This window comes from Euwallacea similis, chromosome 22 (genome assembly GCF_039881205.1).
Source record: "Euwallacea similis isolate ESF13 chromosome 22, ESF131.1, whole genome shotgun sequence".
In the NCBI taxonomy this organism is placed as follows: domain Eukaryota; kingdom Metazoa; phylum Arthropoda; class Insecta; order Coleoptera; family Curculionidae; genus Euwallacea; species Euwallacea similis.
Genome location: NC_089630.1, coordinates 870,274 through 891,039, shown reverse-complemented (window position 1 = coordinate 891,039; position 20,766 = coordinate 870,274). Strand labels below are relative to the sequence as shown.

The window sequence follows — 20,766 nt, the reverse complement described above, 5'->3', positions numbered from 1 at the left end:
TCTCGTGTTCCTTACAAAAATTCGCGTTAAGAATTTCAATAGTACGTTTTTGGCTGGCTTCTTATTATCCTCAAAATTATAAGCTGCGACACATGTTACTACCTACTGGGTGAGACAAACTACGATTTGGCACCGTTCTAAAGATGTGAAGAGAATTCTTGGCTTCCCATGTACAGTCTCAACTAGGACGCAGAGTCATTGCCTTAACAATATGAGATTAGAATTGGAACGTTTCCATGCGCAGATTGAAGCATCATAATATCATAACAATGACTCAGTAATATCAATATAGTGATGAAGACATGCACTTAATTTTAGATATGTCAATATCAAATATGAAGATAACCACGAGATTATACTTATATTTAATTTATTTAATGAAATTTGACTTGTGCACCACGTAACGTGACGCACCATTTTTTTTACCGTAGAGGTACCACCGGAGATAGCTGTTCACCTGATGCGCCATTCCCCAAATTGGCGATCCAGATAGCCAGGAAAAAGCTGGATAAACTGCATTTGCCAATCGATATCCTGGCAGCCACAATTCCTCCATCATATTTTAGCCCTGTACAAATTGGTAAGCTGTTAAAACACATCCCCTCTTACTGAATTTGCATGAATATACACAGACGCATTATCTGTAATGCGCCATAAATCTTTAGATTTATGCAATGTAAATATATGCCCATAAAGGTAAACGTAATTTACTAGTTTGACAGCGATTCGTTAAATAATTGTTTTAATTCCCTGTGTAAACGGATTTTGCCATATTTACTTAATTATTTAATTCGATTTTCCGTCATTATCTACCTCGGAATTGGGGTTTGCGTATATCAAGCGTCCCTAATCTAAAAGGTCCCTTATCTATGTTGGTGGTGCTCGCGATAGAGTGAATCGAAAAATTCCTATTTGCATCCAGTGTATCCCTTAATGGGTGTCCTCAATTGGGGTATATTTAAGAGTAGCGTAAAATTCCGAAATGGCCGAGTATCCAGTCCATGTAATTATTTTGTCGAGGCAGACTGGGATTTCCTGAGCGTGAGTGTAACAGATTGATGCATTTATTGATCAATTTTATTCAATTATTTATCAGGGTTTAGCTCAGTCTGTCCCAAAAACTGCTAGATGAAGGAGGGACTCTCCACCTGGGCGTGACCCAGAACTCATCAGATTAGCTAAGCCCAAGCTCAGAGTGTGAAAGGACCAACACCATTATAGATTTACAGCGTTTTCGGAGTACCGGATTACAGCTCAAGATGATAGGATTGATCGGACGTATAAGCTCCATTGTGCGAATATTGAGAATAATGTACATTGCAACACAAAGGAACTCTGGCAATTTGTAAACAACAAAAAATGCAATAAATCAATTCCTGATCGCTTGAAAAAAGATCACTTTTCCTATTCAAACCCACTTGATATTACCCATTTGCCGAATTTTTCCAATGCTTTTGATGTCAATTCATGCGAGCAGACCTGGGGTGGTTTTGGAAATATGGATATTAGGCTGTTCGAGAGCAATCTTGTTTACCAACGATTGAAGGAAATTAAATAATTTTCGAAATCATGCTTGCACTCCTCATCTGTGTGCCCTTAACCCGCTTTAATTGATGATGAAACATCCCCCTTATATAGGAGCTTCCAAGCTGCTAAGCTGTGAAAAATCATTGCTCTAACTCCTCTCTAGCGTGAGTTGTTTGGTGCACTGTTTCAGTTTCCTGACTTGAGTGCCTTTTTTGCTCTGTAAATTGATGATTAAAAATTTGCAGTTTATAGAGAAACTTCAGGGCTATTGAGCTGTAACCTAACTCATTTTTCCAGGTTCTCACTAGCCCTTTTAAAAAAACATAATTTTTTTTCTTTAAATTTGCACGCTTCCAAGATTCTTCGTGTGAGCACCTCTTTGTTGCACACAAATTGACGTTGAAAAAATATGTATTATAGATGGGATTCAGAGCTATCCAACTGTAAATATTCGTCGCTCTAACTCCTCTCTAGAATGAGCTCCATTTTTTTTTTTCAGTCTCTCTATCTATATTTTTTACACTTTTGAATTCCCTGCTCTAAGTGCAGTTTTGTTGCTATATAAAAATTGACGATGGAAAATGGCATAGTGTACGGAAAATCCTGTAAAAAACTAGTTTTTCAACTTACTACTACCAGCAAGAGTTAGGAGCTTTTAACTAGCATTCCTGAGCTCATATTTGCTCAATTTCAAGCTTCCCCGTTTGAGGGCCCTTTTGCCGCTCAATAAATTGCTGCCAAAAATAAAAATTTATAGAGAAGATTTCGAGTCATCAAGCTTTAAAAGGTTTATTACTGTGTCGCCTCCATCAGGATGTGAATTTTTTGAAATTTGCAGTTCCTGTACTCACATAATTTCCTCCGTTTAAGTCCCTTCGTTTGAGCACCTATAAATTCATGTTTCAAAAACTGGAATTTATAGGGGAGATTCTCGGGGATTAAGCTGTAAAAAATCGGCGCTCTAACGCATCTCTGGCAGAAGTTACGAATTTTTCAAGTTGGTTGTTATCGCAAGTACCTAAAAGCGTCTAAAATGGACTGAAACATGAAAAGCACCAACTTTCGCCGGACATGTTTTTAATTAACAAATCCCCTCGCAAACTGCAAGTTAAGCATCCAGCTTTGCTCTCTATTAATCTCTGACTGGAGACTTCATGCCTTCGGCTTATTAGACCTCAGAGTTCCTTAGGTATTCATTAGTTCTTTGATATTTTATAGGGCCAAGTTAGATTATATAAAACCGAAGCTTAAAAACTTATGTAACGTAACTACGTCTCGCAGCAACTTTATCATTAAGACTAACTCAAAATAAGGCTCCTTTCGGAATAAATAATGTCGCAGGAGCGTGCTCTTAACGCCGTGGAATACGTAATGCAAAAAAGTGAAATGATTTTGTATGCCGTCGACGTCCTGCTCTAATGACGGTATTACAAAGGACATCGATTATTTATACATCTTAGGACCCATATTGACTGAGGAATCCTTTGATATTCAAACCGACTCGTTAAAATTTCATGGAGGACCGTGCTGGGGTAGTAAAGCCAGACTAAGCTTGCATTTTAACATTCTCAAAGGCGACGAACAAGTTCAAATATGCACAAGTGAGGAACTTGCGGAATGTAAACTGCATATTGTTTTGGCTTTATTTGGAAACTTGCAATTGCTGAAGACGGCGTGAGGTAACTTATCGCCTTCAATGATCTGCAGTTTCTATTAATCAAAAAAAGTCATTTTAGCTCCTGGAATAATGCGAGCTCTTTTCTTTAGAGTGACACTTTTCCCTTGAAAGGGATCATACAAAAAGAGTTTTCTAGCTTTTACATGGAGAAAAGGTGTCTGGTGACTAGCAAGATAAGAAGTTATGTATGCAGAGCCGGCTGTCATCAGCTTTTATAGAGAAATTTCTCTAAAAAATGACTGCGAAAAGCGAGATTGAAGCGATGAACCGCGGAAATTCAATTTTCCATTGACACTCATTCATCTTTTTTTAGGAAAAAGGGAGAACCTAAGAGCCCGGTTTTTCCCGTCCGCCAGTGCAATTTATATAGATGAGGTTTCGTCTTCCAATGTCATAAATATGACGTGTGTGGGGATTTGATGGTTACTGCCACTTTTATTGAAATTTGATGTAAGACCATTTTCTTTTTATCTCCGCGAAACATCTTGTATGGCTGTTTTTTATCCATAAAAGTCGGCATTGAACCGGATTTTCCAGGGTGCAGGCAAAACTGACGAGTTCGCAATTTGATATCGCAGCGATGCAATAAAAACCAACTACTTAAATTAAATCCAGCACAGTGGAAAATTCCAATTTACGTTCTGTGGGGCAATTCACGCGTTCCTCAATGGCCAGTTACCGTGATGTGAAAATATAATTTCAACAGGAAAGAGGTCTGCTATATGAATTTACGGGCTGCTGCATATAACACGACCCTTCTAGGTGCGGCCATTGCATCGCAGGATCCAGTAATTGGTTCAGTTTGGCCGAATTCAAGGAAATTGCAACGTGTTTCAAAATTTAATTACGGAATTTTTGAATTTTTACGTCCGTTTAGTTTCTAGAATGGTCGAATTCACAAAAATTCCTCTAGTTTTTTTGAAAATATGCGATGTGTACCTACGCGGAGATCAACTTTAACCACCCTCCTACTCGCATTTTCAAAAATTTTTACGTTAATTCGATTTACAGAGTGGACAAATTCAAGGAGATTTCTTTAGGTATTACTAACGTGTGGCTCAGAAATATGCGAAGCTATGCTGGGTGTACTTTTAGAAACTTTTCCCGCTTAAGTGGCCCGCTAAATCTCCCGACCTTACACCTCTCGACTTCTTCCTTCAGGAAGAAGCGAGAAACTACCAAGTAAACCTGCTAAAATTTGCATAGTACAGTATTTGGTCCTTGGATCTCCCTTAGCACTGACCATGATTAATGTATTTTGTAATAGGGCTCTGTATGGTTGGTTGAGTGCTCAGAAGACCATCATCTTCATATTTTGCGAAGTTTTCGTAAAATTGTAAATTCCGTTAGAGATCTGCCAGATGTTTGAACCATTCCTTACCCCTGGGTCTCCTCTATATGCTGGAAATTTCCAACCTGAATTTATACAGCAAAGTGGAGGCGCCTAAGGCAAGAAACAACGATGAGTGGGAATCTGAGTATATGCAGGGAGCGCAAATTTCTAAAAATCACAACTCCTGCTATAGATGAGCTAAATTCCCGATTTTTTTGCAGTTCCTTTAACCAAAATCTTCTCTATTTATTTTAAACGTAAATTTTCCATTGAAGGTAAGAAATTAGGGGACTTCAAGGGCTCACAATAATTGAGCGAAAATTGAGTTTCAGTCACATATCATATAGCTCACAAATGAGATTTGGTTTTCGGATTAGATCTGATCTGACCTCACAGAGTGTACCGTAAAAAGATGAATTTTGGAGTGAATTTACTTATTGATGTAATCGGATCTAAGGGGGATTTCTTAAAACCAAGTAAATCGGTGTTTTCAGGATTTTTTCCTGGGCTCGAACAGAATAAACGAAAGCAGAGGTAACATGTAACCCGACAAATTACATTTACATCTCGAGATTTCTAATACGTATTCCATCCTCGAAAGATTTCGCTCCCTGGGGCTTTGGACTTGCTTTGTAATCTGTGGCGAAATTTAATTTTCTGTTAGCCCCGTTTTACGCATTTCCCGGCTCTTCGTATTCAGCACTTGCTTCTTGTTTCTTATTATGCCGTCAACTTTTAACGATTAGAGGGAAACACACTTTAATCATACTTTTTCATCGTTATTTTTGGCACAGACGTGCTCGCAATATTAATCATAACAATGTCAGGAGCGGCTCCTTTGTTAAGCTTTTAGGGGTTAAATTGAATTTTGAGCCGGCATTAGTCTGATCTCTGAGATTTTTTCCGAATGCCTCAGATGGAGGCTCTGGTGATCTCAATATAATTTTCCTCCTTCGTGGTATATCCAATCTGGCAATGTAATAAGTTTGAGCAAGATGTCACGGCTCTCCAGATTTAATTTAGGATTTGGGACGAGTTCATGAAAACACCGCTCTCGAGATTAAAAAGTTCCGGCGTCAAGGGATTACAGCCAAAAGTTGACAATTTAATAACGTATAAGAAACAGTTGCGGAATACCAAGTGACGTTTTAATCCAGAGTTCTTTCCTGATAATATCAGCATAAACTTTGCACGCGAAACTTGCTTAAGAGGCTTCAAAAGTTTGATATTCGAGGTACTGGAAAAGTTCGTAAAGCATTATAGAGCAATTAGCGAAATGACCCTTTGATAAGGCTCTTTAAGGGCGCAATCGAAGACAATGGTCCACATTATCGAAACACTACATCATCGTAATACTTATCCTGAGGGCACCACAGGAAACTTTCTTGCTGGAACTGGCTCAATCTTGATCACAATAAATTTCTAAGCTAACTAAATTCGAAGATGGTTACTGGTAAATTAGATAAAGTCTTTATTTACGTGCTCATTTGTTATTTTTATCGCTCTAGTAAATCCAATGGCAAGGGAAGGGTAAATTTTCTAATTTGGTTTTGTAAGTTACGAGGAAACTTGTAAAAGCTGCTACTTGTTAGTTAAGTTTGATTAATAAAGTTTGGCTATTCCAGAAAAACGTCCAAAAAACGTTAATTAGGAAAGTGGCGGTAATTATTTTTTAAATATCCTGGAAATGGTTGGGATAAGGGGCTTGAATGGGCTAAATTTGCACGGTTTCGGGGCAAAAAAAAACCCACTTTAAGCAAGTACCTATTGTGATCCCTTCATAAAAAGCGCCAAAACCAAGGTTTTCAATGGAGTCTTTGTCTGTGCTCCTCTGCACCGCTTTATAAATTAGGACGAAAAATATTGCGATTTACAGGAAACGTCGAGGGCTATCGAGCCATCAACACTTCGTCGCTTTAACACATCTCTAACGGAAGCTCCGATTTTGCGAGCATACAACGTGCTACTTTCGAACTTTTACCAGGTCAAGTTTCATTTTCTGAGCCCCTCCATGTTGCTCCTTAATTTTTCGATCGAAATCTGTGATCATCCAGGAGATTTAGAGCTGTCGAGCTAAGAAAATTCGTTGCGGTACCTCATCCCTAGCAAGAGTTGCGATTTTTTGAGTGTCCGAGTTCGCGGCTCTACTCGATTCAGCTTCATACTCTGTGCCCCTCTATGTGGCTTCGTCACGTTTCAACCGGTGATTATGGAGGACGTTCAAAGCTTTCGACTAGTAAAAACTCGTTTCTGCACCTCATCTCTAATAAGGGATAAAAAAATTAAAATTAACTGTCTACGCCAATGGACTTCGCAACAAATAACCGCCGGGGGGATTTCGGTAAACAGCGAAATTGACAACTCGATTTGTTAAGAAGCAGTGGCGTGGCGAACGCCCGACTAAAAGGAGAAATTTAGAAAAACGTTGCAGCTGCAGAAACACCCTTCTACGCCACTAAATTTCACAGTGAATAATCACTTACGTAAATGCTGGTTAAAAACCCTGAAATCCGCAACTGGATCGGGCGAGAAACAGCGGCGTGCCGAAGCAGAATAATCAAATTAACTGCCTACGGCAATGAGCAGTTGCTGGCGCATTGTATGATATGAGTTTCAGTTTCTTGCTAAAAAAATATTATCATCAGGCAACAAAATTAAATTTAACATTTAGTCCTAATCGAATTGTTTCGTCGGGATTGAATTCAGTGTTCCTCTTTTGCCCGAAAACATTGTTTGACAATATCCATTGTTGGTAGACCACTCGCATTTATTTACAATATTTCATTAGAACAGCGACGTTTGCCCGGAAATCGAACAGACCAATATGGGTTTAGTGTAATAATAATAAATAGTAACGCAATCTGTAACAACAATGTGGTCGTTCTGGAAATTATCATCGATGTGCTCGCCAAATATCGAGCAATTTGGAAAGTTTTCGAGACATAAAAACGAGGACCAAATGCCAGAGTTTTCCGATCCTGATGTATTAAAATCAGTGCACTTCCATATATATCCAGGAATAATGGATATCGATTTCAATTACTTCTGAATGTATGGTAAATAAATTTCCCAGGAAAGATTCCGACCTCTATTTCGATTTTCTCGTGGAAGACTAAAATATATCCCCTGGTAAGCCCGTATATTTTACTTTGTGCCTTTTCGATTGGGAGCCTTGGCGTGGCCTTGATTGGTTTCCATCTCATCTCCAAGAAGCAAAATGCGGATTGGTAAACTGCTTGTTTTGCATACAGATGGATATAATAACGCATCTTCGTATAAAAGAGTATATTTCGGAGGAACATCTGAAGCGTTCATGATTGTTCCTTCGGGCGCGGCTTTGCGTGTATCATAAAATTCAACGAGGACCACAAAATATGCAGCAGTAGTCCCTATTACTTTGAACATTGCGAATTGGTTAATCTCGTAGAAATTCATTGCAGTGAAGGCCACCTTCGAACTATTTACTACGGAAAGCAAATTCTTCAGGCGTTGATGGGGCTCAGAAAACGCTGAGTCTTTTGGCTAAATTCTGTAGCAAATGCTGGTTATTCCCGCGGGTTCCGCCATGACGCAGCATGAGGCATCCTCCCCCAATCTAATGAGAAATGATTACCCAAGCCTAGCTCTTTAATATCTACCAGCACAAGTATAAATGATCCCTACAGCTAACCTAGAATAATCGATATATTGCTATCATCTTCGAAAATGCAGCAGAGCTACACTCCATCGCCAAATCTACAAGAACAATGCAGACCCATCAATAAGAGCTGAGGGCCAAAGTGGTCGTTGAACACATCAACCACCTCTGTGAGAGATCAATACTGATCCTCGACCTTTTTAGATCTTGCAATTTTTTAAATACAGGGTCAGTTTGGAGATCAAAGCCTTTGTTCCTTCCTTCGATCGTTCCCTCAGCATCCTCCTCGTAACTCTTCAGAATTTCATTCATACCTGCAAAATTGTTCTTCAAATCTAGGGCCAAATTACCGATTATCGCTGACGTCGAGAAATTAAGAAAAAAGAAGATATAACCAGTACTAGAACTTAATGTTCTAAGAAATTTCAAATTCAATTATGGTCTTTTATCATTGAGAGTTTTAGCAGGACTTTGAGAACTACTGGTATATGGTATCCAACTCGAATGACGCCATTAACAGGGCTAAATGGGCCATGTAGGCCATTACAAGTTTTCGTCTGAGGAATCTGTTTTGCTCGAAAGAGTATAGAGGAATTACCCCGAATAGTGAGCAAAAACTGCACAAAAATTGTAATGAAATCAAAGCTTTTTTGCTGAAATTCATCATCTTCACTCGACCAGTAAGCCCCATGCTCAAAGCAGAAAACATCCATAAAACGAATTTTTCCCGACGAATAATTTTAATTTATAATCAAGTGCGATAAACACGTATGATAAACTACAATCCAATAATTTCTAATTTGGCTAAAAGCTGTAAAACAAAGGGGCTATTCGTTAACGTGACGTATTGCCACGTTTGGGCCAATTTTGTTTCTATAGAGTTTTACGGGAAAATTTATGGTGATCATGGTTAAGCTGGTGGGTCGATAGAGTCATAAGTGATGAGGAATGCTTTGAACATTATTTAGAAGAAAATTTGCAGGACGCAGAGAAGAGAAGATAGAGTAAGGCTGAAGAGGCTCAATGCATCTTGAGAATCTTCAAGAAGAAAATTCGTATATTGGAAAAAGTGGAGTGAGAGAAAAAAGGGGGAGGGGCTGTGTAAGAGTAACGCGCTATATACTTATAGAGTACTTATAGAGAAATCTATGCTCTGTCAGCTAGAAAATACCCCTCGATATTCAGCCCAATTCTCGTGGCATGCAATTAACAACTCCAAAATAATCTGGACATTACACATTCCTAAATCACCCCCTAAACACATCAAGTCACAACACTTTTCAGCCATTAAACCCCTGTTTCGATGAATCAAAATCTGTCCGAATTACCTGGGATTTCGCCCCTATTACGTCTAAGCAAATCCTCACCGACCTGTCCCTTTTCAAAGTTGCCACGAGGGGTTAAATTGTGTTTGGTTAACACCCTAACTTAAAAATTTGACATAAAGAATGATCTAGGAAATCGTGGTCAATAAAACGAGCTCTCGTTTAATCAATGGCTTCATCATTATAATCGGTTAAAAGACAGCTGAATTCGTAACAAATGCATGAATTAAAATACAAAAAAATATAGACAATCATAAAAACATGCAATTAAATAAAATTAAACGGAAACTATCAAATACGTCAAACAAAACACATGAAAACAGGTTAAAATTGCTATTATTGTTAAGTAAAATGCAGTCTGAAGAAGTAGATGATTAAACACAAGTAGCATCACAAAACCTGCAATAAACAGGCAACAAACAACAACAGGACATTTATTACAAACTTTTACAAACTATAATTGCTTAACTTCTCTCTGCTTTGACTAAAGTACTTGTCGTCAATGTAGTCTTTGAGGTAAACACTCTTCACGTGAAGGTCTCCATGTATGTAAACGGTGTCGATGTTATCTACAGGAGTTCTGAATCGAAATTCACCAGCTAAGGTGCCGTCAATCCATACTCCGAAGTTATCTGGATTCATCCTTACAGCCAGATGGAAGAGCTTTCCAGGTGTAAACTGGAAACCAGGGGTACGTTCTTCTGTGCCCCATTGACCGTTTATCCAGGAGTTTCGCACGAAGAGATGGTTGCCATACGCCGTGTCTGAATAGAGAGAAAAACTGGAAATTGTTGTTCGGAAATTTCTCTTTCACTTACAGAATCTTGGATTGAGGTGTAATGGTATCACAGGATGAGGCCACAGTTTATCGCCTTGTTGTAAATTGATGTAAAAGGCGGACGGAAGGATTTTTACTTTGCCGACGATCTCAAGTTGCCAGCCAACTTTGAAGTTACAGGGAAATTTCGCTGTAACTGGAACAACCTGGAAAAAACACAATCTACAATTTTGGCTGCGCCAATGAGTTATTTATTTTTAAAAAATGCTAACAATTTTTAACCTCAAGACCAAAGAGTACAGGGGCGTACTAAGACTAAAGGATTGTTTTTCGGATGAAAATCGAGGTCTCCCAGGCATAACGGATATTTTTAAAGCCCTTGAAAGGAGGGTGAGAGACATTCATGATGAGAGCTTGCAATTTTTACATTTTTGCAAGAAATAGCTTGAAACTACCGTTCTTCCTACGTGAAAAGTATCCCAACGCAGAGTTATAAACTGGAGAGAAATTTTAATCCCCTTTATATAGTTCCTGAGGGAACAGTTGAAAATAGACTGTGTAACATCATCGGTTGGTTATAGCTACTTACGCTTTTAAACTTTTCCGAACCGATTTTATTACTGATATAAACCTGGATGGCATTACCTTACCATATCTTGGAGCAAACGCGAGAGTGTACTATATTCCCAGACTTCTCAACTTTTTAAGCTTTATGGATATCGCCGTGGAATAATGGAAAAGCTTCATCTTACCAGATTTTGTTCAGGTGAACCGTCTCCATTTGACACATTTCCCAATGGAATTGTGAATGGAGCATTCGCCGACGATGTTGCTGATGGATAGACATCCACCGAGGTGGTGTTTAGGCTCTCTACATCGATGGCTCCTTCCACTGAAACATTTTTATCAGATTTATTTTCCAGAAAGAGAACGATCGAAGGGCAAACAGCAATCAAACCACACTCTAACCTGAAGGATATGTTTTGATTTGCCTCATTACCTCTACCCCTTCTACCTCAAAACCATCCACTGGAAGACAGAAATTCGATTTAACTTGTTAATTAAGGGTGGTTGCCCTGGAATCTTACCTTCGATCTTGTTGACTTTTTCTAAAGATGTTCTGTAAGCGTAGGCACAAATATGGCGTCCGTCTAAAGCTACCAAAAACTCATGTTCTGAAGCTACAATTTGCAGTTCAAAGGTTTTGTTCCGGTCCAAATGAAATTTTTCAACTGTGGTTATTTCTTCTTCCCCCCATGAGCTGTTCAACAGCGAGTTCCTCACTATCCATCTATGGAATAACCGTTTAGACTCACGGTGCTGATTACAGACCGGTAGTTACCTTAATGCTAGCCTAGGATTAAAATGGAAGACTATATCAAGTTTAGGCCCTCGCACATGGAGTAGGTTTATTGCGAACCTGCAATAATTAGCAGAAACTTCCATTAGGAAAAATCCACCCAAGATCGATTATAATTCGGTTAAAAGCTTTTCTCTGGAGCTTCGCAACAAATAACGTATTTAGGGAGACAAAAACGTATTATGGCGTTCGTAAACTCCTATATCTTCCCGGGACATAAAGAACATTCTCCGGGAAAAAGTAAATAGAGTATTAAAAGCACGAGGAGGAATGCATTTACTTTATGATTTCATTAAAAGGAGATGGTCTCGGCTAAAAGCTCAGTGGGAATATTATATCCAGCCCCATGTAACTTTTTACATCCGAATTTAATACTAAAGTTAATAACACTAAAACCACCTTCTTGGTTGTGTGTAAGCATAAAAATTAAATTTAACGAGCCCTGTCGGCGAATTGTTGCAGGCATGAAGGTATTAAAACGGAAGAATTTCATGAAAATTAAAGAGAAATTATGATCCCGCGAGCAAATCGAAAAGATCTGGCGAATATGCTTTTTTCTCAACGTAGTTTGTGCGCGACTTTATTCAATTCCCCGTCGAAAATTATTTCCATATTTTCAATGAAGCCAAATTTTTCCATGAAAGTCCTCTTCTAATCGCCTGTTGATGTCTTCCAGATATGGATGATGCTATATGGGCAAAACGGCGATTGGAACAGTAACCTCAGAAAACCCAAATTTCCTGCGCTCAAATAATAATTTCTGAGCCTCAAAGTAAACATTTTAATTCTGCAAAAATGTCTTTAAAAAGCGTTTTCACACTATAAAAGGTCTGATCTAGAGAATTGAGAAGGTCAAGAATCAGCGCCCTTTGACGGTGAGCTTTAGAGCTTTGACTATTGATTTCTCCAAGTATCTGTATATTAACCCTACAGGACTCTGCTGGTTTTGCTTAAGCCCTAAGTGGCCTTAAAGAAGATGAAAATGCATGGATTTTCAGATCGCAACTAGACAAGCATCTGCTTTCAGAAAAAAGCACAGATTAAAACATCATATTTTTTTCTGGATTGCTCCAGAATTGTGGAAACCTTAATTAATGGGAAAAAGGACAACATGGAAAAATGGGAAAAAAACAGAAGAGGCAATAAAACATGTTAACTATTGATTAAGCCAATCAGACCACATGTCGCCATCTACTGGTCATAGCTGTAGATTTGTGGAAGTTCCATAACATGATCTTATAAAACAAAAACTGGGTATTTCATTGTTTGATGTAGAGATGGCGCCTGCAGCCAAATTTTGAGTAATTTGGTTATTAATAAACTGCTACAGGAAAATGTATTGAGGCTAACTCAATTTATAAATAATGCAATTTGTCACCAAAAATACATTTAAAGGAACTTTAAATATTTTTATATCTTTTAGGAGGTTATCAAGCGTGTTTCGAAACAAAACATGATAATAAGTCGACAAACACCAAATCCCATTCAATTCAGACCAGGTTAAAACTCTAAACCAATCTTTGTGGGTCATTGCATCTGCACCGTGTACATTTAAAAGGTGCACACTACTTACCTTTTGCAGTGTGGTTTGACGGTTCCTCTTATAACAATACAAGATCCTGGCTTCAGCGGTTCATTTAAATCCTTAGTGTAAACTGCATCAGCTGCCTTGTTAACCTGGGAATCAAGAATAACAAAATCAAGCTCCAAGGCGTCGGCTGCAACCTCCATAGCAGTCACAGTAGACACTTTGGTACATTATTAAGCAAATAATAATAGTTGATGAGCCACTCACAGTATTAGAAGTAAAAACAATATCTACCAGCTGGAATTTATCTTTTGTATGGGAAACACTTCACTAGCAAGCTATCTCTGTTTGGTTCATTGTAAGTTGCCTACCTGGGAGTGTGTGAGCTTGCGTAGAATGCAGCTATTTAATAATACGATGATAATTAGAATGGAAAGCTCGTCACATTGGAATATACCGCTGAACATATGAGGGTAATTTATTCTAGAAATGAAGGATAAGGGTTTGTGCCAATTGGAGATAATATAACTGGTCATGTTAAATTTTATTGATTGGATTCGGTTCTTGTTGAGTATGCGCAGTTTCGAGGCATTTTCACTCATACGCATGGAAATAAGTTAGAGGGAAAGCAAATGTCAGAGGGTTTTGAGTTTCTTGTCAATAAGTTAAAAAAAACTGTACTAATCTGATTTAAAACTAATTTTTCTTACCTGAAAAGTTAATTTTTAAAAACTACCAGGCGAGTTAACAAACTTCCGAACTTCCTTTGTCAAACCGCTCTCTTCACCAATGGGGCGGCAGCGTTGCCGGAAGAACCCCAGTCAATTGGCCCAATTTTCAAAGAATGTACAGTTTTTCTTACCATTGAAATCATCGTTGACACACAGTCCGGAATACATATTAAATTGGAATTTGGCCTTAATTACGCCATCCATAAACGATAATGCAGCAAAAGAAGTACATGGTGAGGCTGAGAATCATTCCGTTGCCGTCTACCGCTATGATGCGTCCCCGATCCCACTTGCAGGAAAATCCTGCTATGATTATCCATCCTGCAAGCAGGATTACCAGAAACTCGTTCACTAAGACGTGTTGTGGATCTCCAAACATTTTTAGAAATAATTATCGGCTATCACGTACTTCAATTAAAGGTCGTCGAGAACTAATTTCTTTACGGGAGATATGTTGTTGAAGGAATGCTAAAAAAAATGCCTTGAAAACTGCCAAAAAATTAAGATAAGATTAATGGAATGTGTGTTGTGGGCAGTGTGAATCTTCGGTTTTGATAAACATCTGAGATTAAGTATGGCTGATAGTAATTTTACCTGAAGAGAAAGCCAGAAATATTACATTCCGGATCAATTTTCTTACCATTTAAATTATCGATGAAGCAGGACAATCATGTGGGTATGTTTTCTACATTAAAATATAAAGGTACATGCAAAGCCAAAAGTGCAAGACATATCTTGCAAACATATGGTATTTCTCCACAATAACGAGTCTTCCATATTGATTTCGTTGGCAGTGGTTATACAAGATTATACCCCAACCGACTAGCAGGAATGCAAGAAATATAATCAATCTTATAATTTCATCTTTTAACGCCATTTTTTGGAAATTCGAGTGATCACCCACTTGAATGAGATTTCGTTGATAAATGAGTGGAATTATTCGATATAGGAAAGTAAATACGTAAAAAAATGCAGGTAAAAATGTGGGTTTTTGGACAGTACGAGTCGTTTTCTCTTAATTGATGATGCATATTTCAAAACACACATCCTAAAAATTTGAGGAGGATTAAGGCTATCGAAAGAGCGTAACAGCGATATATTTAAATAATTTCGTTTGAATGTTGCACTTCTTAAAGCTACTTTCTCCAGTAATCTGAAAATTTTAAATTAAAGCCAGAAAGTTGTGTTGAAATTGTTGAAAGGGTGATACAGCGCTTTCGAAACTGGAAACTTTTAATCAGATATGTTGCTCTACTTCAAGTTACCATGCCAAGCTCAGAAAGCTTTGATTTTGAAGCGGGAAAATAGGCATTTTTGCTCATTTTATAGAGGATATACAAAGGCTCAAATCTTGGAGATTTAGGTGCGATAGAAGTTGTCCAAGGGAAGTTGCAGTTATTTCAGGGTAAAAATCGTAAATGTTTCAATTTGTCAAAGTCAGAAGGAGACAAAACTTTGTTCGAAATGTGGCTTTCTTTAAAGCCACTTTTCTTTGCAGAGAAATCCTAAATTTGATTTTTTTTCTCAGCTTATATCGACTTTTTCCGGTCTTTGAGAAGTAGGTAAAAATACACTCGCGTACGTGTAAAATGTTGAACTTTCCTTACCTCTTACACTACGGATGAAGCGCATTTGGAGGTGCACTTAAAAGTGCAATTAGATGAGATCAGGCTTTAGGTTAGCCACCATCCAAAAAGGATGATGACGCAGAATAAATACATGGAAGCAGCCATAACTACTCGCAGACCATCTATACCAACGAACCGCCCTCGATGCCATCTGCTGAGGAGAATAGCAATGGCGATCCATCCTCCGATCAAGCCTACCATGAATTGGACCCCCCGATCTTGCAGCGGGTCTTTGAACATTGTTCGAAATGATTATCAGTTTTTAAGCACTTTAGGCAAACTTCGTCAAAAATCACTTCTTTCGTCGTAAAGAACTCTTAGAAGGTCGGCAGGAATAAATGTCTTTATGAGAGCTATCAAATCACTGATTTCGTCGTCAACAACTAATTTCGTTCTGTGAGATATCAAATCGCTTCTTTATGAGAAACATGTTGCTGAAGAAAAGTAAAAAACCTTAAAAACTGGCAAAAAATTTATAATAAGAGTGATGGAATGTGTGTTTTGGGCAGTACGAATCTTTTGAGATTAAACATGGAGGACAATAATTCTACCTGAATCGCAACTTTAGAACAGATTTAAGACACTTTTAACCTGAAGAAAAACCTCAGAAACACTACATTGCGGATTAATTTTCTTACCAATTATATCCCCGATGAAGGGCAGTCATGTGAATATGTTTTCTACCATATCCCGGCCCACCCGAAGATGAATACGTAAATCGAAAGGTGCATTACAAGCTTCATAATCATTCCAAATTTGTCCACGACAATTAACCGCCCATTTTGCAATCCGCAGTGTCTCTGCACGATTCCAAAACACCCGATGAGGAGGAATCCGAGAACCAATTGTGAGTTTCCTTCCTTTTTTAATGGCATCATTTTTGAAAATTTAGATTGTCGCACATTCAAATGGGGCCTCGTCGAAAATAGTCCCTGTATCGCACGAGCATTAATATGCTACTTGTTGCAATTAAGAACATGACGTTTGCGCACGCGCCGCAGATGAGTGCGGCAAGTCGCGTGAGTGGGAAAAAATCATTTTGTGACAGTTTGTTGAAAACAAATGGCATTTACTGCCAACGGATAATATTTCTGGGACGCCCTGTATTTCGAAACTTTCAGGCCTCGTGTTAAAGAAATCCCTACAGTGCAATCTAATTAAAGTTCCTAAGCTTCTGGTTTAACAGCATGTAACCATAACTTTCGATTTTCAAATGAGACACGGGAAATAGGTAATTTAATTTAAAAAATTGAGATATACAGGGTGTCCCAATGTTTAGCCCTTATCACTACCTGGATTTCTGCAATCCAGCAGTCAGAGGTTGGCATTTTTAAACTGACAAGAAATTAGCAATTTTGGAGGAATTGCTGGTGTTTTATGAGTGACGAATTTTCGTAGCAATTAAGGGCATTTTCCGTGGTTTATAAAACTTTTCTTACCGTTTGCACTATCGATGAAGCACAGTCCGGTTCTGCACTAAAGTGCACATTGGCTATAATAGGCCGACACGCTGTATAATGACGGCAACGCAAAAAATAGTGTGAAATAATAGGCCGATAGCCAGTTTAACGCGATTAGGAATCACTAGTCGGCCATTGTGGATTCGGCAATTTAGCAAGATCAAGAATATCCACCCTGGAAACAGGAGGTAGAAAAATTCTCTCAATATATAGAATTTTTCTTCCTTTATTCTGATCATTTTCGCTAAATTTCAATATCACGCGCTTCGATGAGATCTCGTCAATAAGTAAATTCCTTGGGTGCCCAATTTGGTTTCGTTAGGAATGTAGAAGGTCTGAGACAAAAAAGAGAGGAAAGATAAAAATGGACAAAATGAGGTGTGCTGTGGGCAAATGCAAAAAATACTGCAAAAGTTTGGGCGGTAAAAGGTCGGTTTCTCCATGAAACGTTCTTATGTAAGATCATCCTTTACAGCCATTTCTTTACTTATTCTCAGTTTTCAGAGAAGAAGGCCCAAATCCTGAAAATTTCAGAGTAAACGAAGTCGCACCGCTTCAAAAAACTCTATACCAAGACATTTAATCTTATTGGAGTCGAATTTTTTTAATTTGAAGTAATAAGTGGTGCATCTTCTTCCCAATTTGTAAAGATTATAACAGGGTATAAATCCCGAAAATTTGAGCGCAATCGGGGGCATCATAGAGGAGATACAGCGCATCGAAGGTATGTGAACTTGAAGACGCAATTACTGACAAAAGTGCGATTCATATGGAAGCTGCAGTGTTTTTAAATTTGAGGTGAGAAAGACACATGGAATAAAATTTAAGATTTTTTTTTCAAACTGACTTGACATTAACAATTTTTGAAGAATTTCATGGCTGAGAATAGTTGAGCATGATATTTATTGGCACTTTCAAGTGTGTAGGAAATTTGCGGATTTTCTTAGTATTTAAACAGTGGATGTAACTCATTTTGATCATGCACTGCTAGTGTAAATTGGCTAAAATATTGTCTTTCAAAGCTCATTATGCAATAAAAAAAGTAGAATAGCAGGCTCATGCCCAACGCATAGATGTCCTCAATCACTATACGGCGACGTCGGATTCGGCAGTTTATAAATACTGTGGCTATGTACCCGGGAATTGCTGAATATATGAAATCAAAAATTACACTCCTCAAGGGAGGAATTTCCTTCACTATGTTCAACATTTTTCAAAATTCGGGCGCTTCAACGAAACCTGTCTTCAAGGAGTAAATTCCCTCAGTGGCAAATAGATCTGGAAATGCAAAAGGCCTTTGGTTAAAAAAAAATTAAGTTTAAGGTAAAATAGTCAAAACAAGTTGTGTTTTGAGCAGAAGTAAATTATTGGAAAGAAAACGTGAAAATTCTGTTTCTCCAAGGAGGGCCCCGTTCTATAATCGAGCCTTGCACAAATCATTCTTAATTTTTTTTTCAATTTGTTGAGGACATTACAAGGCACAAATTCCGAAAATTTGAGCGCAATTGAGGCAGCCACAAGGCGATTTCGTCGTCTCTAAACATAAAAACAAGGACATTTGAGGGCATAAATCGAGCAACTTATACACCTCTTCCGCAGTTTCTTACCATTTATATTGCTCTGCATGCCTCTGTTAAATACGAAAAGAAATGAAACACCACGAAAAAATACACTCCGAGCGATGTGTACAGGAAGAAGATATCACCAAGTTCGAAAGGTTGATGTTTGCACCGGAAAAATATAACGACGATCACGGACCACCCTACGAACAGGGCTAAACAAAATAGAGCAATTATGGCTCTGTCTTCTTCTGGTACCATTTTCGAAAATTTAAAAATCACGCACTTGAATGAAACCTCGTCAAGCAATAAGTTTCTTTGACGGCGGCGTGTTGGTCTGGGTACGCAAAAGACCTTGGTCTGGGGGAAAAAAATGCAGATAGGTATGGTCAAAACTTGATGTTATTTCGGGCAGCAACAAAATAAAAGATTGCGGGTTTAGAGGTTCTCATATTTCTATGAATACTCAGATATATGTAAATAAGAAATATCTTACCCAGCCAAGTTTTCCTGAAGCCCCAATTGTAGAGCATATGGATGAGACACTTAATCTCTGCATCTAGGCGAATTGCACCGGTTAATATGAGAGAAATTTATGATGAAGCCACATTTTATCAACTCGTAATCTCACGTAAATTCTAATCGGTTCATTATCAATCTTCCAATCACTATTGAAACAGAACTTGAGAAATGCCAGATTAGGTCCATTGATTGCAAATTCAGGTCCTCATCGTTAATATTTGAAGTCCCAAAAAACCAGATAACGTGTAATTTGGCCCAGCACTATTAGATACACTAGGGAAGCTTTTAACTTGAAGTCAACGTGATTGTTTACCCACGTAAATTGCGTGCGAAGGGAAAAGTTAGAAATTCTGGAAAGGGGCCGGAATTCAGCAAACACAAAAAAAAACAGATTTTTTCCGAAGAGACTCACTAGAGAGCTCTCTGAAGACCTCAGACAGAAATTTTAAAATTAAACAGAAAAATCGCATTTTAGGGAATGCTTCACAGTGCAGATGCTGTGAATCGCTCGGCAATTGAGCGCGCCGGAAGGCCCATTTACTCCACCCCTTAAAACTCCACCCCAATGTAATCTCTCTTACCCGAGACCGAAAGAATCGTCGTCTAATCCAGTCGAGGAGAATGCCGCAACACTTCAACATTAAGTGCGACACTAGGGCATCCATGATGGTTGTAGATATACTCTCCAAGGAGGAACCTCCCTCTTCCCGCACCTCATCGAAAAAAGAATTCTCTTAACCTTTGTGCCTGTCACATAGACAGGAACCAACCAGCCGCAAAGCTGTGACGCAATGTCTGTATGCCTGCCAATCCGAGGAGGAAAGCACCCTCGATCTCTTTTGCCACCACAATTTTTTTGAGCGCTTCTTTGGTGATCGGGGTAGAAAGGATGGTAAATATGATCATGTGCTTTGGAAGGGTTGCCGTGGTTACCAAGGCAAAACACAGAGTGTATGCATTATTGATTTGGTAACTGAAGTAAACCTTGAGGTTTTTTGATGGTCACTTGAATAGAGTTTCAATTTTACCTTCGTCAGCTCGACCTTCTTCTCCATCTCCTTATGAGGAACTTTCTTCATTTTAGGGAAGCAGCAGTCGCAACAGCCGCTCTTACTCCTTTTCTTCTCAGTTTCCACCGGTTCGGGCATTATCTATCACTTTCCTCGAAAACCAACTTCCCAGTACGCAGCGCTAAAACCCACTATTCCAAAATTAGTTCACTTGACCAAATTCACTGGTCACTTTAAAAATAACGTCCAAGGAAAACACTATACATGCAACTTGTTGGATGGAAGCTTATTTATAGAGGTTACAAGCTTTGGCGAAAATCGATGTTTGCAGAGTATTGTGGTATTGTAAACATTCAGATAACACGCCTCATTGACTCACAGTAAGGCTAATGAATTTTAATTGGCAATAGTTTGCTAATACTTGAACTTACGGGAAGTGGCACAGCTATAATCATTGACCTTGCAATGCAAATCGACGGTTGTTTGTGCTGATGGCAAGATAATGCGTTTGTGCATGGAGAATTTTCCTGAAGATTTGGGAACGATTGAGGAGCTTAAGAAATAAGAAGTTGAAGCCACGGCCGGCCTTGGGTTGCAATTTTTAATCACCGCCCCCTAAGAAAAACCGCCGCCCTTTCTGGTCTGCCGCTCTGGGCAATCCCCCCATGCGGCGACATCGAACTGTTCCCT

At 38.6% G+C, this 20,766-nt stretch overlaps 1 protein-coding gene, 1 long non-coding RNA gene and 1 pseudogene across 9 annotated transcripts; 1 reads left to right on the top strand and 2 right to left on the bottom strand.

The window, feature by feature from the left end:
- Positions 1-299: 299 nt before the first annotated feature.
- LOC136416230 (uncharacterized) lies at positions 300-4,125 on the top strand. Of its 2 annotated transcripts, none has more exons than XR_010752682.1 (3): positions 300-580; positions 2,988-3,206; positions 3,264-4,125. It is a non-coding gene; the product is annotated as an uncharacterized lncRNA (long non-coding RNA). The 2 variants fall into 2 exon arrangements; XR_010752681.1 differs by lacking the exon at positions 300-580 and having other exon boundaries at positions 2,396-3,206; positions 3,264-3,918; positions 3,968-4,125.
- A 3,557-nt stretch (positions 4,126-7,682) lies between these two features.
- LOC136416305 (uncharacterized) lies at positions 7,683-8,866 on the bottom strand (annotated as a pseudogene).
- Positions 8,867-9,661: 795 nt separating this feature from the next.
- Positions 9,662-20,229, bottom strand: LOC136416032 (galectin-8-like). 7 transcript variants are annotated; one of them, XM_066400998.1, is made up of 8 exons: positions 20,095-20,229; positions 13,212-13,315; positions 11,621-11,698; positions 11,367-11,569; positions 11,248-11,307; positions 11,031-11,170; positions 10,319-10,484; positions 9,662-10,264 (listed from the first exon to the last, which is right to left on the bottom strand). In XM_066400998.1, exons 1-8 carry the CDS (start codon positions 20,212-20,214, stop codon positions 9,948-9,950), a joined length of 1,188 nt encoding a protein of 395 aa, XP_066257095.1. In that variant the 5' UTR covers positions 20,215-20,229; the 3' UTR covers positions 9,662-9,947. The 7 variants fall into 7 exon arrangements, with proteins under 7 accessions (XP_066257095.1, XP_066257096.1, XP_066257097.1 ...); XM_066400999.1 differs by lacking the exon at positions 20,095-20,229 and adding an exon at positions 19,648-19,746; XM_066401000.1 differs by lacking the exon at positions 20,095-20,229 and adding an exon at positions 19,041-19,118.
- Between the last annotated feature and the right edge of the window lie 537 nt (positions 20,230-20,766).